This window comes from Ctenocephalides felis, unplaced genomic scaffold, assembly GCF_003426905.1.
Source record: "Ctenocephalides felis isolate EL2017-DRISC unplaced genomic scaffold, ASM342690v1 CF-g0.4_SCAFFOLD_03571, whole genome shotgun sequence".
Classification (NCBI taxonomy): domain Eukaryota; kingdom Metazoa; phylum Arthropoda; class Insecta; order Siphonaptera; family Pulicidae; genus Ctenocephalides; species Ctenocephalides felis.
In genome coordinates this window covers 19,947,759-19,963,003 of record NW_020539725.1, presented here as the reverse complement: position 1 = coordinate 19,963,003, position 15,245 = coordinate 19,947,759, and the positions used below count along the sequence as shown (strand labels likewise).

Here is a 15,245-nt window from a genome sequence, read left to right as displayed (position 1 = left end):
CTCACCACCCATGGGGTAGAGTTGCCAGGCGCGTTTTTTTTAATGTGGTGTCGCCACAGAAATAGATACTTCTATTCATATTTACGTTTCTAACATTTCAGATGGAAATGGATATAGTGTAAATACTACTAAGTATCGATTTGTGCAGCCCTAATCCACTTAAACTAACTTATAAACTAATTATACCTAACTGACCCGAATATATCGTGAAAAGAAGAATCCCCGCGAAATGACCTAATGTACCCAAAAATTTCGGTTTTTAAAAATGAAAGAACCTTTCATGATAAAGAAAAAAATCAATATAAAATGTGTACTTTAGTATTTTAGCGGTGATTGTAAATTTATAAAAAAAGAGCAGTTACATGATGTACCCCCCAGATCCACCATGTAAACACTTGGAAAAAAGCTTCATAGGTTCCCAGCCTATGAAGTTTAAGGACAAATGATAATTAATTAATTAATATAAAGAAGAGCGCGAAAAATATAAGAGAGGTTCTTTCATGACGCCACCCTTTTGAGCTCTGAATAAAAGTACACGAACAACCCCAAAAAAAGTACGGTCGAAGATTTTAATGTCAAAACGTCCCCTAACCTGATATTAACTAAATACTACTATAATAATAGAAAGTCTTATCTCACAGTTAATTTTCCTTTCGATTAAGTCATATCATCCAATTCAGTTGTAGGCGGTAGTTCAGATAGTAGTGGTGCTAGTTGGTTTTGAGTTGATATTTTCTGCCAAATCTCGTGCAAGACCTAAAAAGAGGTAAACATAGAATTTCATTACATTTATTCATATAGGTTGCAGAAGTAATTGTTGGTACCCACTTGCACATATCCTTTAATTCGGTAGTCGTCTCTTGGTGGTTCGTGTATATCTTGGTAAAACATATAGACATACAATACAATGTTTTCTTTGAAAGACATCTGAAATGAAAAAAAACACAAATACCCCTAAAAATAGGGACAAACAAATAAACGGGGCCCCGGTTATATTAATAAAATAGTATATGGTCATAACTAATAAGATCAAATTAACAATAATAGGATAAAAACCTTTAAATATGCATATCCTCCTAGCAGTTATTTGGAAGTCCTTGTGCTTTGTGGTGCGAAAAGCAATCAATTCTGTAACCCTGAAATAAAAAGAAAAAAGATTTATACATATTACTTAGCAGTATGCCAATATTTTTTATGTCTTGATACATCAATTAGTCTGACCAATTTCTCCTATGGGTTGTGGAAGTAGTTCTTGATACTCACTTGGTAAGCAATTTTCTTGGAAAGACATCTGAAATGACATAAAAAAAACACAAGTGCCCCTAAAAATAGGGGCAAACATACAAACGGAGCCCCGGTAACAAAAATAAAAATATTATATACGTAACCAAGGTCTAATTACTTAATATTAACTTATGAATACGAGAAAACCTGTAGGTATCCATATTCAGGTGAACTGAAAGGGTTAAGGGTACTCTTGTTAGAGGGTAAAGATTGCTATTTGGTATGTTTAGCATCTCACTCCCCAATATGAAGGGTTTACCTTAGCGCCCTAATTCGACTCAACAAAACCTGCAGTTAGCAGTGGAGATATTAACTAACTACACAATTAAAACAGAATCTACTTACCAACTTATTGATTGTTACCGAGTTATGTTTGCAGATCCGAGAGCTTGACCGCACTCATGTATAGTGATGCATTAAGCCTAAATTCGAATGTACTAACGCTGAGGTAATGATAAATAAAGCTAGAAATGATTAAAAATGTATAGAACGGCGTAATTACGCAGATGAAAGCTTAAAATCGAAAAACTCGATCGGGTTTTTCTCGATCGTGTTCTTTTTCCCTGGCACAACATCACAACCATCGCTAATGCACTAACTTGTGTCCTCCGTATTGGATTGACCACCTGAGAGGACTGATACTAAAAAACGATCGCGACTCCGGACCTCATACGATAGGAGCCTTATAGGCAGGTGAGGATTTAGTTTAAAAACTAACTTAGGAAATGATGTATGTAGTCTTTATCGCGACTCTGGACCACATACGACAGGAACCATATAGGCGGGCGGCGGATGTAGTTTGCACTAAAGGTTGTGCAACCCTTTGGAAACATTGCATGCTGTCGTTACAAAAACGCAATCACTTTTTAAGTATCAGTTCTCTGAGGTAGTCAATCGAGTCGGAAGTACACAAGCCCTCGAGGCAGTTAGTTTATAGTGGTGCGTGTGTTGCGATCCCCTTTGTCATCACGCCGTACCATACACATCTATAATTTCAAGCTTTTTGATCAACCAAAACAATAGTATATCAGAATTTAGACTTAAGACATGACTACAAAAATACAGTCATATCTTCGCATCTACGGCGAACACAACCAGGTAACATTAAATAAGTTAATAAGTATAGATTCTGTTTCATTCGTGTAGTTAGTTACGCACTCTACAGATAATTACCGGTTTTTATTAAAAGTCAGATTGGGGCGCCAAGGTAAACCCTGTATATTGGTAAACGCAATGCTAAGATGTACCAAGTAGCAGTCATTGCACCCCAAAAAGGGTACCTTCAACCTTTTTAATCCACCACAATCTCCTAGCAGTCCTGGTGCTTGCCGTCGCGGTGAGAAATTAATTCTGCAACCCTGAAATGAAGTGACTTGAAAGAAATGAAATAGACAATGACTTATAAATATTATGTGGTAGCCTACTCGTATTTATTCCAGTGCTCTGGTACATCATATCGGTACACATGTTCTCCTGTTCGTTGTAGTACTCAACCCCCTGGTATCTTTAGTCGAGGCCCATTTGCACTAAAATAAATGTCAACTTCAAACAGTACGTCTTCAACCTTTCTCCGTTTAGGAGACTTATTGTGCAATCACAAAAATTTTAAATTATTTAATTAAAATATGTTCATTGCATTACAGTAGAAAAATCAGTCACAATAAAAACAAGTAATTTATTTAACAAAGTTTTTAGATTTTGAAACGAGTTATTTACATCCATGCTACTAATAAAATAATTCCAAAAAATTAAGCATTGTACAAATAATATTAATTATAAATTAAAGTGTATGGAGTTGCGTTGCTTCTGGGAAAAACATCGCAAGGGCCCATACACCGAATGAAAAAAAATAATTTATTAACGAAACGCGAATTACTAGAACCTGCCGTTGGGGGGTAGGCGACAGGAACACATTTAAACGCGGAAATCGTTTTAAACGATATTAAAATTACGAATAAGTCCTCGCACGAACAAAAAAAAAATTTAAATGTGGACGCAAATAACCCAAAATTATAATTTAACAAAATTATAAAAAATAATTAAAAATTGTCAATGTGATTGAATAAAAAAAAATTCATGCACAATAAATCCCTAAAGCAATCCGCCACTGCGCAAAATACTGTATGAAATCTGAAACAAAACAAATGTAGTCAATCGTAAATATTTGAAACATAAGATTTATATTAAAATTTATTATTATTTAATTATATTAAATTTGATAATCTAAAGATTCCATTAAATTATTTATATATTAAAAATTTTATTTGCGTCTTATTATTTGTGCGTTTTTATATAAATTGTAAAATAAAACTAGTGGCGTATGGCATCGTGCCTTAAGGCAAATTGCTGGAACTTTCCGTACCGTAATGGAATCTTCGAGAAATTTTAAACGGTTTTCAAATATATTATTACAGATACTGCAACTTTCCTATTTTTGTTATATCTTGTTATATCTGAGCAAATAAAATGTAAATCATAAATCAATTTATCTGCAGAACATTAACAATCGTTATTTCTTTTCGAATTCAATTTAAAAAAAAAATAGTTGTCTAATTTACACAAAATTGAAAAAGTGCTCCCGTATAATCACGAAAAAATATTTTTGAAAAAAAAAATAGAAACAAACATTTTTTTTCCAAAAGTAATTATTTTGGTGAAACAAGCAGAAAGTTCTTTGAATCATTTAAATCGCACGCTTAGTTCTCTTAAAAACTGCAATTTTTTAACATTTAGCTCTGTATCTCCGAAACCGCTGGGCCTACCTTTGCGTCCAGCGTCCGATTTAAATGATTCAAAAAAACTTTCTGCTTGTTTTAACAAAATAATTGATTTTGGAAAAAAAATCTGTTTCAATTTTTTTTTGTATATCGAAAATAATTCAGATTTTATTTTTGATTCTGACTAAAGTTTTAAAGCTCACTTATATACTTTTTAAAATAGTTTCAACTTTGAAATTCAGTTTATATAATTCTTATAAATATTAGACAATGTTACAGTATTTATTTGTAATAATCTATTTGAAAACATTTAATATTCTTTGAACATTTCGTTACGGTACGAGAAGTTTCAGCAATTTTCCTTAAGGCGCAATGGCATACACCCCACTAGTTTTATTTTATTTTATTTCTCACAAAAAAGCTTATTAATTTGATAATTTTTATTTTAAACATGATACATCACTAAAAATATTAATGGGGCGCTCTTGAATAAGTTTGATTAAAATACGAATAACATTCTATTTCATAAAGAATTATCTAGATCAAGATCAATCCTTAAAATAAATTGCCGTGACAAAAAAAAATCGGAAAAATTTGCCGCCCCCCAAATTGTGCCGCCCTAGGCCCGGGCCTTACGGGCCTATGGGGTAATCCAGCACTGGTCGTTTTGCCATATTTAAAAGCACTTGGTCGTTTTGCCATATTTAACAAAGACTATATGGCAAAGAAAATGTCTAAAAATACTTCTAAAATGCAACACTGTCGAAAATACAATACTGTTAATCACTGCTTCAAACTGTAATCTATTCAATGTTTTGATGCAAACTGAGTCATTGTTTATAAAATAACCTGTGCCTCACAGTTAGCCTAACAAAGTAAGTTGTCCACTCAGGTGGACAGCTGTCCCCAAAGATTTAAATATTGCAGTTCAAACTATTGCACCAAATATATGTAATATATATGATTTGAGTATTTTACTCAAACTTTCATGGATGAAATGAAACACTATGGAATGTGCTAAATACTTATTTCAAAAATTAATAAAAACAAGTGGTGCATGGCATCGTGCATTGAGGCAAATTGCTGGAACTTCCCGTACTACAATAAAATATTCGAGTAAATTTTTTTGACAATTGATATTTGATGAACCTGTTTCATTCCCACCCTCATAAGATTACGTTAAACCTTGGACTTGCAAGTCCTCTTGGTGCAAGCAGCCTTTACAATAAACTACCGGACAAACTAAAGACAAACAGTTTCAAAATTAAATTGAAAAATTACATAAGAGATAAATGAGATAGAATTCCTTATTTTAAATACTATATTATTTTTGTTTTGTAAAAATATTAATTACAATTAAGTATAAAGTATGCATGTATGTACGCAAGCGTTCTGTGTATATATGTGTGTATAATAGTAATAAGTAAAAATATATAAATGTCTTAATGTAAGCCTGTTACACAAAATTTAGATTTTATTTTTGTTATAATTGCTGTGATCTCTCATACCAAAACAATTGTCTGACTGAAATACAGTATGTATGAATTATATCAAATAAATAAAAAAAAAAAAAAATAAAATAAAAAACTCGCACTCGCGCATACCTGGAATCACCTCGAATTTTGCTTGAAAGATGAAGCAACCAATAGCTTCTTTGACGGCTCGTATCTCGAATTTAGCTCGTATAAAGAAGCAAACGAGCATTTCTTTTGCGGCTCGTATCTCGAAAAACTTTCATGACGAATCGCTCGTAAGCCGGGGTGCCCTTTATATTAGAAGAAGTACGGAGCATTTGAGTTTACTGAATATTCAAGTTGATATGTACCTAACTGACTTCATTATATAATAATAAAGAATTACACTGGAAAATGTAATGCACTAAGACTAATAATTTAAAGTACACTGAATTTCACTAAATTTTTGTAGTTTTAAGTTAAAATAGAAAAAAGTTGTTATAATGGATTCTGTGTGAACAGATGTATTTAAACCGGTTGCAATATTTTTTGCTTTATATTCACATTCGATTGCATATCTATTAAAATTTATTATTGTTTGGTACATATAACACGATTATAATGCAGAATTAAATTCAAATAAGCGTTTATAAAAATAGTTCTCTTTTTATTTCAAACTTTGCCAATGATTTGACATAAGCGCGAAGTTCCCGCGCGAATTATTATGTCGGTTGGTAGTTGGTACCTCTGCGCGGTTAATATATCGAGGGAGGTTAAGAATGTTTATGTCAAATAAAATGGAAATTGAATAAGTTTGAATTTATTTTATTGATATTTTAATTTAAACCGAAAAGTTTCATATATTGTCCATTCCAAAATCATCTGCTAAAAAATAATCTAGCTATAGAGACGTGAATTGTGAATTTAATGCGTTAGTTTTAGTTATTTTTAAATAACCGTTGAACACTACTTGTTATAATAATAGATATATTTATAGTAATAATTAAAATTTGCAAACTTTATCAACGTTAAAATGACAACTGCCTCAAGATTGAGAATTAAACTAGCAGAAAGGAAAGATGTACTAATAGAAGCTAAGTCAGATCTTTTAGAATTTCAAACAGAAGACAAGTCGATCAAGATATGTTGTAAATGTACAAATTCTGAGAAAACAGAAGAACTTCTTAATTGGACATACAACTTAGTAGAAGAAAATGTTAAACACTAGTATGATGGATTTCCTTTATATACGCATGCAAAATTGTAATTATGTAGTCTGCTCAAATGTACTTAGATGTTTTTTATTAAACTCTTTTATTTACAGCTGTCCAGTAAAGGACTTTCAGTAAATTTGATGAATTTACAATAGTCGGCCGAAAAGGGACACTGTATACTACATTGGCATGTTGGAAAAAACAACTCAGTAGTTGTTTTTTCCATTCGATATTAAATTCACAATATTTTATTGATAATTATATATATCTAAAGCTAATTCTTTTATAATTATAGTAATTATTTTAAATGACCCAAAAATATATTTCAATGGCTTTCATTAGAGTACTTTATGAACCAAAACTTTCCAATAATTTCTATTTATTTTTTTTATTTTGGTTATTGAAATTTTATGTATATGTATATTTCAAACTTAATTCTAGAACATCAAATTATATCAAGAAATACATATACGGATGCCCAGTGACTTATTCAGTAAAACCTAGTATATTTGATTTTGTTAACTATTATTTATCATATATTTTCAAATTGTTTACTATTTATTTATTCTAGTTACGTTGAATCACAATGGGGATGGAATCCCAAACGAAAGAAGTCAGAAATTAGTTCTAAATGGGCACGCTTCCTAGTTGCATATCATAATGATATACCAGTAGCATTTTCCATGTTTCGATTTGATGTAGAAAATTTTTATACTGTTTTATATTGGTAAATGTAATTGCATAAATTATATATATATATATATATATATATATTATATATATATATGTTAATAAATTTACTGCAATTTATATTTTAGTTATGAACTGCAAGTAATCAAAAAATATCAAAATTTTGGCATTGGCAAACATTTAATGACTATTTTAGAGCATATTGCATTAAAGCAAAATATGGAAAAGGTTGTGCTAACTGTATTCAAAAAGAATACTGATGCATTTCAATTTTATATGAAGATTGGGTAAATATATGACTATTTATTGAAAAGTATCATGAAGTATATTTGTAATGTTGAATTTTTTAATACTATTATAGCTATGAAAAAGATGAAATATCTCCTGGTGAAGATGATGGCGAGGATTACTATATTTTAAGTAAAATTGTAAAACGATGATGACCCTATCTTTCATTAGAAACATAATGGTTATCAGTTTGTAATTGCATTAAATTATATTTTTAATTTCAATACATATTCTTCTTAGATATTCAAATTATTTGTTGTTAAATATGAACTTCTTGCCAAAAGATGATAGTAACAATATATAGTACTTGCAACTTACAATTACAACTTTACATTTCCTTATATTAGTTATATATTAGATATTTATAATCTGCATGTTATACATATTTATTCTTCAAATATTTTTTGTTTTTAAAATTAAATCACTGAGTTGAAAGTGAAAGCATTTAGACCCGCTTTTTTAAAGCTTTAAAAACATGCAAATTGTTCTGGCATTCTGTTATGTTTCAATAGAAAATTTTCAAGTTTCATCTGTAATCATCTCTAGTGGAACATCCAACGGATTCAATTCTCTATCTTCTTGAATATTTTTTATATTTGCTAATAATGAATTAGTATGAGTTTCATAGATTTTTACTTTTTTGAGTGATATTTTGTTAGTCTTAATTTCACTCACAAATGATCTTTCTGCAATAAAATACTTTCATCTTCATGTTCTTTAGCTAAGTCTGCTAAAATTTTCCGCAAAAACATATCTGTATTTTTGTTAAGTTGACATGGATTCACACCTTGCAATGCTTGACTTATATATAAATATATTTTTTTAAAATCTACATCTTCTTCGGAACCAGAATTGTGCACACCAAAGTCACTTACAATTACAACTTTACATTTCCTTATATTAGTTATATATTAGATATTTATAATCTGCATGTTATACATATTTATTCTTCAAATATTTTTTGTTTTTAAAATTAAATCACTGAGTTGAAAGTGAAAGCATTTAGACCCGCTTTTTTAAAGCTTTAAAAACATGCAAATTGTTCTGGCATTCTGTTATGTTTCAATAGAAAATTTTCAAGTTTCATCTGTAATCATCTCTAGTGGAACATCCAACGGATTCAATTCTCTATCTTCTTGAATATTTTTTATATTTGCTAATAATGAATTAGTATGAGTTTCATAGATTTTTACTTTTTTGAGTGATATTTTGTTAGTCTTAATTTCACTCACAAATGATCTTTCTGCAATAAACTTACTTTCATCTTCATGTTCTTTAGCTAAGTCTGCTAAAATTTTCCGCAAAAACATATCTGTATTTTTGTTAAGTTGACATGGATTCACACCTTGCAATGCTTGACTTATATATAAATATATTTTTTTAAAATCTACATCTTCTTCGGAACCAGAATTGTGCACACCAAAGTCACTTATAAGCTGCATAGAGAAAGCTATAGGGTTGAAGTACCTTGGAATATCCATATGATATTTTACTGTTGAAAAAATAATTATAAACTATGAAGAAATGTACATAATCTAAAGTAAATAACATAACATCTAAAATAAATAACAGATTGGATAAGAAAAATAACAATTTTTTTAAAAAAATTATGAAGTTAAATCAGCAAATTCAAATATGAAATTTTCCATAAAGGTAAAAATAGCTATTAATTAAAATTAAATACATTTAAGCCATACCAAATCATCTGATGAAAAAAATAATTGATAAGTTTGGTTATCACTCTGACAGTCCAATGACCAATAATATATATATTATATATATATTATTATATATATATAAAATTTTAAAATAACACTAGATACTTACATAACAAATCTATCCACAAATCGATGCAACTTTTATCTCTATTCCTCTTAGAAACCCTTGCTGGTCTTTGACTTCGTTGTATAATTGAAACAATTTGCTTGTATTTTGATCTCAATTTCATCTGATTTCTAATAAAGATCTCAATGTCTCCCTTGGAATGGTTTGGCAGTGCTTTACATATTTGATACATATTGCTCAGTCCATATTCCTTAACGACTCTTAAAAATGTAGTTTTGTCTTCAACTGACCAGTCAGAAGTTGCATTTGTAGGCATCTAAAATGAAAAAAAAAAGGATCAAAGTTTTGCAAAGGATAGTATTATAATATTTTTGAAAGTACGTACATATACAGATTGAGGTAGAAACTGGATGGATTGAACACAACCTTATCAAGACACATCTGTATTCGAAATCATAAATATTGTAACAAGAATGGCTTATCACACAGGGAACTGTACTTACAAAAAAATAATTATTCAATTGCTCTCTACAGCCCAGAACATTTTCAATATGGGGAGGAAGCTCAAGAATGTTTATTGATCCGCAAGTTCGAAATTAGTTTACATATCATATGATTCAAAATATTCATATCCAAATGTTTCCAATACCCAATATCAGATAAATCAAAGTGCAGTCTTCTGCTGTTACTACACTTTCTACCATCGCATGGTCTTGTTTCTTGGCTTTATTTCAAAGTTTGGGGAATCTGATGAATCAGGATTAATGATTGTAAGATATTAAAGTTTCTCTGTGACAAGACTTGATCTATTCCAATGCAATATTGACGTCCAGTAATTCATATGTACCAAAAGATTTTTTTTGATTATTTTGATACAAAACGATTAAGATAGTTTGAGATTTGAAGTCTTGTATGTTTACTTAGGTAATAATAATACATTATACTATTGGGATCACTTTTGCATATGCATTATTTGGTTCAAATGTTATGCTACTATGATGAAAAATAAGTAATTTGTACTCAAGTAACATTGTGTAAATTATAGTCAGTTTGATAAAAGTAAAGAATAACATAGTAATGAAGTCCATCAATATATTACTTGAACTTCTAAAATTTACTAGGTATGGGCTGTCCTTCAAACATTCAATTTTATTCAGGATTATTTATTAGAGAGTCTTACTTTCAGAGAGAAATGATTTTCAAACTTTAAAACAGGGCAAGTAATAATTATAGGAATATGAAACATATTGAGTAATTAGTGAGTTAATCATATATCAATATGGATTCATAACTAATTGAATTTTTTTTAAGTTGAAACAAGTGCAATTTATTTTAAACACTCATGGAAGAAAGTAACTAAAAGTTTATACAATACTTCTAAAAAATAAAAATTGTTTGGCAAACTGTTCAGACACTTGGATAAAAACTTGATAAGTATTATTGAAGTAAGACTTCTTACAGTTACAAAAAATATATTATTATAATGTATAGAAATCAAAACAAAATTGAAGCTAATGAAAATTGGGACAATCATACGGTGAAGTCAAAAAATAAAAATACACATCATATGGTTATATCATTTTATTAAATTAAATGGAACTTGAGACATTTTTGAAAACAAAAAATAAAATTAATATTTCTTTAGTTTTTCTTTTATTTCTGGAATTAGATCAGCGAGTTTGTTAAATTGTGTGGCCGAGAGTGATATACCCTTTTTTCCAGGCTTCATTTCACCTGACGCATCAAGATAATGCTCTCTTATATCAACCATTACTTTCCCTTTAAACTCACGTATCGTTACTTTTCTTAATTTTTCGAGCGTCCAAGTGTCTGATTCTGATTCTTCTTTATTTGATGAGGGGGTTTTCGATTTTTTAGACGGTGGAGGGTTTCTCTAAAATAGTTATTTCAAGTTAAACAAATTCGTTAATAACTAGATCTAAAGAATTTGATAATTGTACAACGAAATGTCAGGTAGATATAATACTTATTTGGAAAAGTCAATCATAATATTGGGCAGTGTAAAACAGTTGAAACCTTCAGTTTTTTAGGCTATTTTTTATAAAAGCTTGAATTATAATCAATTACTTTAGATCTTTTAGTATGAATCAACTTACATCAACTGGCCCCTCATCGCTATCAGACGACTCCTCCTCTTTTTTGGTCCTTTTTGGAGGCATTTCTGCAAACATAATATTATGGTATTAGTTAAAGATATAAGATATAAAAATGAAGAGGCGGTATTTTTCAATTAGATATCCGCAATTTAATGCAACATATCGATTCAGTCGAGAACGATGCACAAACCATCATCTAAAGTTATTAAAAATATAAAGATCCAAAATGATTTTTTAACCATACATATACTTCTTACAATTGAAATCTGATAAACTTTGTTAACGATATAGGTTATTAAATTTACCTTGATTTTTTATCGTATATAACTAGGTGTGAGGTTATAAATAGATAATCAATCCTGGAATATCAAATCTGCAAAGTTCTCCCGGCTTTTCAACACTTAAACAAGTAAGAATTAATGTGTCAAGCTGTCAAGTCAACTGGTAACAGTTTTGCAATATGTCGTTATATTATTTTAGCATCAGGGGTGTAGTTTGTATTGTTCACTCATCACATCGAACATAGATAAAAGAAGAGTATATATGTTTAGTTCCATATGCACCCGATAGTCACTACGTAGTTCCTCACGATTTGGGAACAATTTTCCATAGAGGCGCTGCATGCAAACGCCTTAGAAACGTAGGAATCTTGGTGGATTCCTATTGGATTCTTTTATACGCTATTAGATTATTAGATTATGGTTACGGTTTTTAAGGAATATCAATTTATAACTCATATATAGTTTTATGCGTCATTAGATATATAATTATAATCCCGGTTTTATAATATCAGTATATACACTTATATATCGCTTTATACGCTGCACGTTCTATACGTATTGAGAATTAAAACTTGAACTAATGGAGCGCATGGCATCGTGTCTTAAGGCAAATTGCTGGAACTTCCTGTACCAATTTTTTTTTTTTAAAAGATTAACATTTTTGAAAAAAAAAATTCTCTGAAAAAATTAGATTTTTGAGAAACTATAAATTTTTGACAAAAACTTACTTTTTATGAAAAAAAAGACTTTGAAAAAAAATATTTTGGAATGTTTTGGAAATTCTGTACTTTTTTTCAAAGCAATCTTACTGCTTTAAATGCATAGAGATGAATTATCAAAGCGCGTAAGCGCCGCGTAGCCGTCCAACGGATAAACATTGATACGGAACCCATAGGAATGTAAACAAAATTTGTACTTATTGTTAAAATCTCTATAAAATATCTGTGCATATATCTAATGATCATTTTTGACCGCCAAATCGCATTTTTTTTACTTTTTTTACTAGATCCCCGAAACCGCTTGTCCTGCCTTCATAAAAATTTGATCAGTTCTTCATCCTGTTAATACAAGTAAAATGCTTTTTGAATTATTCAAATCGGACGCTCCATTCTCTTAAAAACTGAGTTACCGTTTTTGGCACTTTTTGCCCCATATCCTCGGAACGTCTAGTAATTTCGCCAAAAACTAATGAGCACGTCTCCTTATCAATACGATTCGAATGTTTTTTGAATTATTCAAATCGCTTCATCCGTGTTCCCGAAATCGTCGACGAAAATTTGTATCCGCACACACACACATACACGCACACACATACACGCACACACACACTCGCATACACACACATACATACATCCATTTTTTTAAGGTATCCCAAAATGTTCAGAAGGTTTTGAAACGTAAAGATATATAAAAAATTTCATTTTCGATTTTTTTGCGATTACTATAACTTGCCTTACGGGAAGTTAAAAAGTGAAACTGTAATTAGAATTTACAAATCTATTAAAACATATATACATTTACAAACATGCTTATTTGTAATTAATGCAATCACAGTAGATTAGCACTACTTGTTAAATTGTAAGATGTCCATTAAACAAATATTATTTTAAATGAAAATTTGAATGTTATTAAATATTCTCAACTGGAAAGAACAGTTTATTCACATATAATAATTTATATAAATAAATTAAACAATACAAACTCAATTTATCAATTCACGAAATTTTATTGTTCTACACGCAAAAGCGAGAATACATTAATGTATATATAATAACTAGCGAATAATATACGAGGTGTGTTCAAAAAGTACCCGGAGTTTTTAAATTTCGCGGGTCTGGAGTGTCTGATTGTCAAAATTTTTTTTTTATTGTGTTGGTATACATGCCCCTAAAGTATGATGAAATTTTCAGCTATATTCACTGTTTACTTTGTCTGTGGTAGTCGCTAAGGTTCGACGTGTTTTTCTGAGCTCGGCGATTTTTACAATGGAAGAATTGAAAAGTCAAAGAATTTGTATTAAATTTTGCGTAAAAAATGAAATAAAGTGTAACAAAGTGTGTGAAATGTTACAAAAGCCTATGGTGAGTCTGCTATGAAAAAAACAAGTGTTTACGAGTGGTATAAGCGTTTCCAAGATGGCCGCGAAGACGTTGAAGATGACGAACGCTCCGGTCGACCCAGCACGTCAACAAACGATGAAAATGTGAAAGAAGTGGAAAAAATGGTTATGAATGATCGCCGAATCACAATTAGAGAAGTTGCTGATGAAGTTGGCATATCAATTGGCTCATGTCATAACATTTTTTCAAATGTTTTGGGCATGAAACGAGTGGCAGCAAAATTCATTCCAAAACTGCTAAATTTTGACCAAAAAAGCAATCGCATGAACATCGCTCAAGAGCTGTTAAATGACGTCAACAACGATCCAAGTTTGCTTGAAAGGGTCATAACTGGTGATGAAACATGGGTGTACGGTTATGATGTCGAAACCAAAGCCCAATCGTCCCAATGGAAGAGCCCAGGTGAGCCAAGACCGAAAAAAGCACGTCAAGTTCGATCGAATGTCAAGGTTTTGCTTACTGTTTTCTTTGATTATAACGGCATAGTGCATCAAGAGTTCTTACCACAAGGTCGTACGGTTAATAAGGAGTATTACCTTGAAGTGATGCGACGTTTGCGTGAAGCAATCCGAAAAAAACGCTCCGATTTATGGAAAAACAATTCATGGCTGTTGCACCACGATAACGCACCTGCTCACTCGTCGTTGCTTGTTCGTAATTTTTTGGCCAAAAACAATACCGTAGTCATGCCCCAACCTCCATATTCACCAGATATGGCTCCGTGTGACTTTTTCCTATTCCCAAAGTTGAAGAGACCCATGAAAGGACGGCGGTTTTCCTCGATTGAAGAAAATCGCTGAGAGTGCTCAAGGACATATCAAAAAGTGAATATCAAGGGTGCTTCGAAAATTGGAAAAAACGCTGGCATAAGTGTATTATATCTGGGGGGGACTACTTTGAAGGGGACCACATTAATGTAGACGAATAAATAAATATTTTTTTGAAAAAACGAAAATTCCGGGTACTTTTTGAACAGACCTCGTATATATTTAAAACTAATATATAATTTGTTCCATATGGTATAAGCAACAACAGAGAAATAAAATTTTTAACTTAAAAAATAGTATTTTGAACACATTTCCATGGCTTTGATAATAATGTTTCTCAATAGTAAACAAGTAACAAGTAACAGTATCTATCACAAATAAGCCAAATTTTATACTAACTTAATATTATACAATCACCTTTGTTTTTTTAGGTGCATTTCAAAAATTAAGCTTATTAACACACATACTAAGTTAAGATTTTGGAAATAAGTAAGTTATGATTAGAATTGGCAGTATAATATAAGACTA

The 15,245-nt window shown here is 30.6% G+C and overlaps 2 protein-coding genes across 4 annotated transcripts; one reads left to right on the top strand and one right to left on the bottom strand.

The window, feature by feature from the left end:
• Nucleotides 1–6,272: 6,272 nt before the first annotated feature.
• LOC113386801 (N-alpha-acetyltransferase 40-like) lies at nucleotides 6,273–7,853 on the top strand. Of its 2 annotated transcripts, XM_026624559.1 has the most exons (5): nucleotides 6,273–6,386; nucleotides 6,453–6,682; nucleotides 7,241–7,396; nucleotides 7,488–7,646; nucleotides 7,721–7,853. In XM_026624559.1, exons 2-5 carry the CDS (start codon nucleotides 6,489–6,491, stop codon nucleotides 7,797–7,799), a joined length of 588 nt encoding a protein of 195 aa, XP_026480344.1. In that variant the 5' UTR covers nucleotides 6,273–6,386; nucleotides 6,453–6,488; the 3' UTR covers nucleotides 7,800–7,853. The 2 variants fall into 2 exon arrangements, with proteins under 2 accessions (XP_026480344.1, XP_026480343.1); XM_026624558.1 differs by having other exon boundaries at nucleotides 6,319–6,682.
• Nucleotides 7,854–8,608: 755 nt separating this feature from the next.
• LOC113385017 (RNA polymerase II transcriptional coactivator-like) lies at nucleotides 8,609–12,076 on the bottom strand. Of its 2 annotated transcripts, XM_026622815.1 has the most exons (4): nucleotides 11,855–12,076; nucleotides 11,550–11,614; nucleotides 9,475–9,748; nucleotides 8,609–9,139 (listed from the first exon to the last, which is right to left on the bottom strand). In XM_026622815.1, the coding sequence occupies exons 2-4, from the start codon at nucleotides 11,610–11,612 to the stop codon at nucleotides 8,724–8,726; spliced, it is 753 nt and encodes a 250-aa protein (XP_026478600.1). In that variant the 5' UTR covers nucleotides 11,613–11,614; nucleotides 11,855–12,076; the 3' UTR covers nucleotides 8,609–8,723. The 2 variants fall into 2 exon arrangements, with proteins under 2 accessions (XP_026478600.1, XP_026478601.1); XM_026622816.1 differs by lacking the exons at nucleotides 8,609–9,139; nucleotides 9,475–9,748 and adding an exon at nucleotides 11,006–11,326 and having other exon boundaries at nucleotides 11,855–12,070.
• Between the last annotated feature and the right edge of the window lie 3,169 nt (nucleotides 12,077–15,245).

Coding starts and splice junctions, on each gene's coding strand:
- LOC113386801 (XM_026624559.1), top strand. CDS start 6,489: ATGACAACTGCCTCAAGATTGAGAATTAAACTAGCAGAAAGGAAAGAT. Junction 6,683..7,240: donor GAAGAAAATGTTAAACACTA/GTATGATGGATT, acceptor TATTTATTCTAG/TTACGTTGAATCACAATGGG. Junction 7,647..7,720: donor CAATTTTATATGAAGATTGG/GTAAATATATGA, acceptor ATACTATTATAG/CTATGAAAAAGATGAAATAT.
- LOC113385017 (XM_026622815.1), bottom strand. CDS start 11,612: ATGCCTCCAAAAAGGACCAAAAAAGAGGAGGAGTCGTCTGATAGCGAT. Junction 9,749..11,549: donor GCGATGAGGGGCCAGTTGAT/GTAAGTTGATTC, acceptor TTTTCATTTTAG/ATGCCTACAAATGCAACTTC. Junction 9,140..9,474: donor TTTGTGGATAGATTTGTTAT/GTAAGTATCTAG, acceptor TTTTTTCAACAG/TAAAATATCATATGGATATT.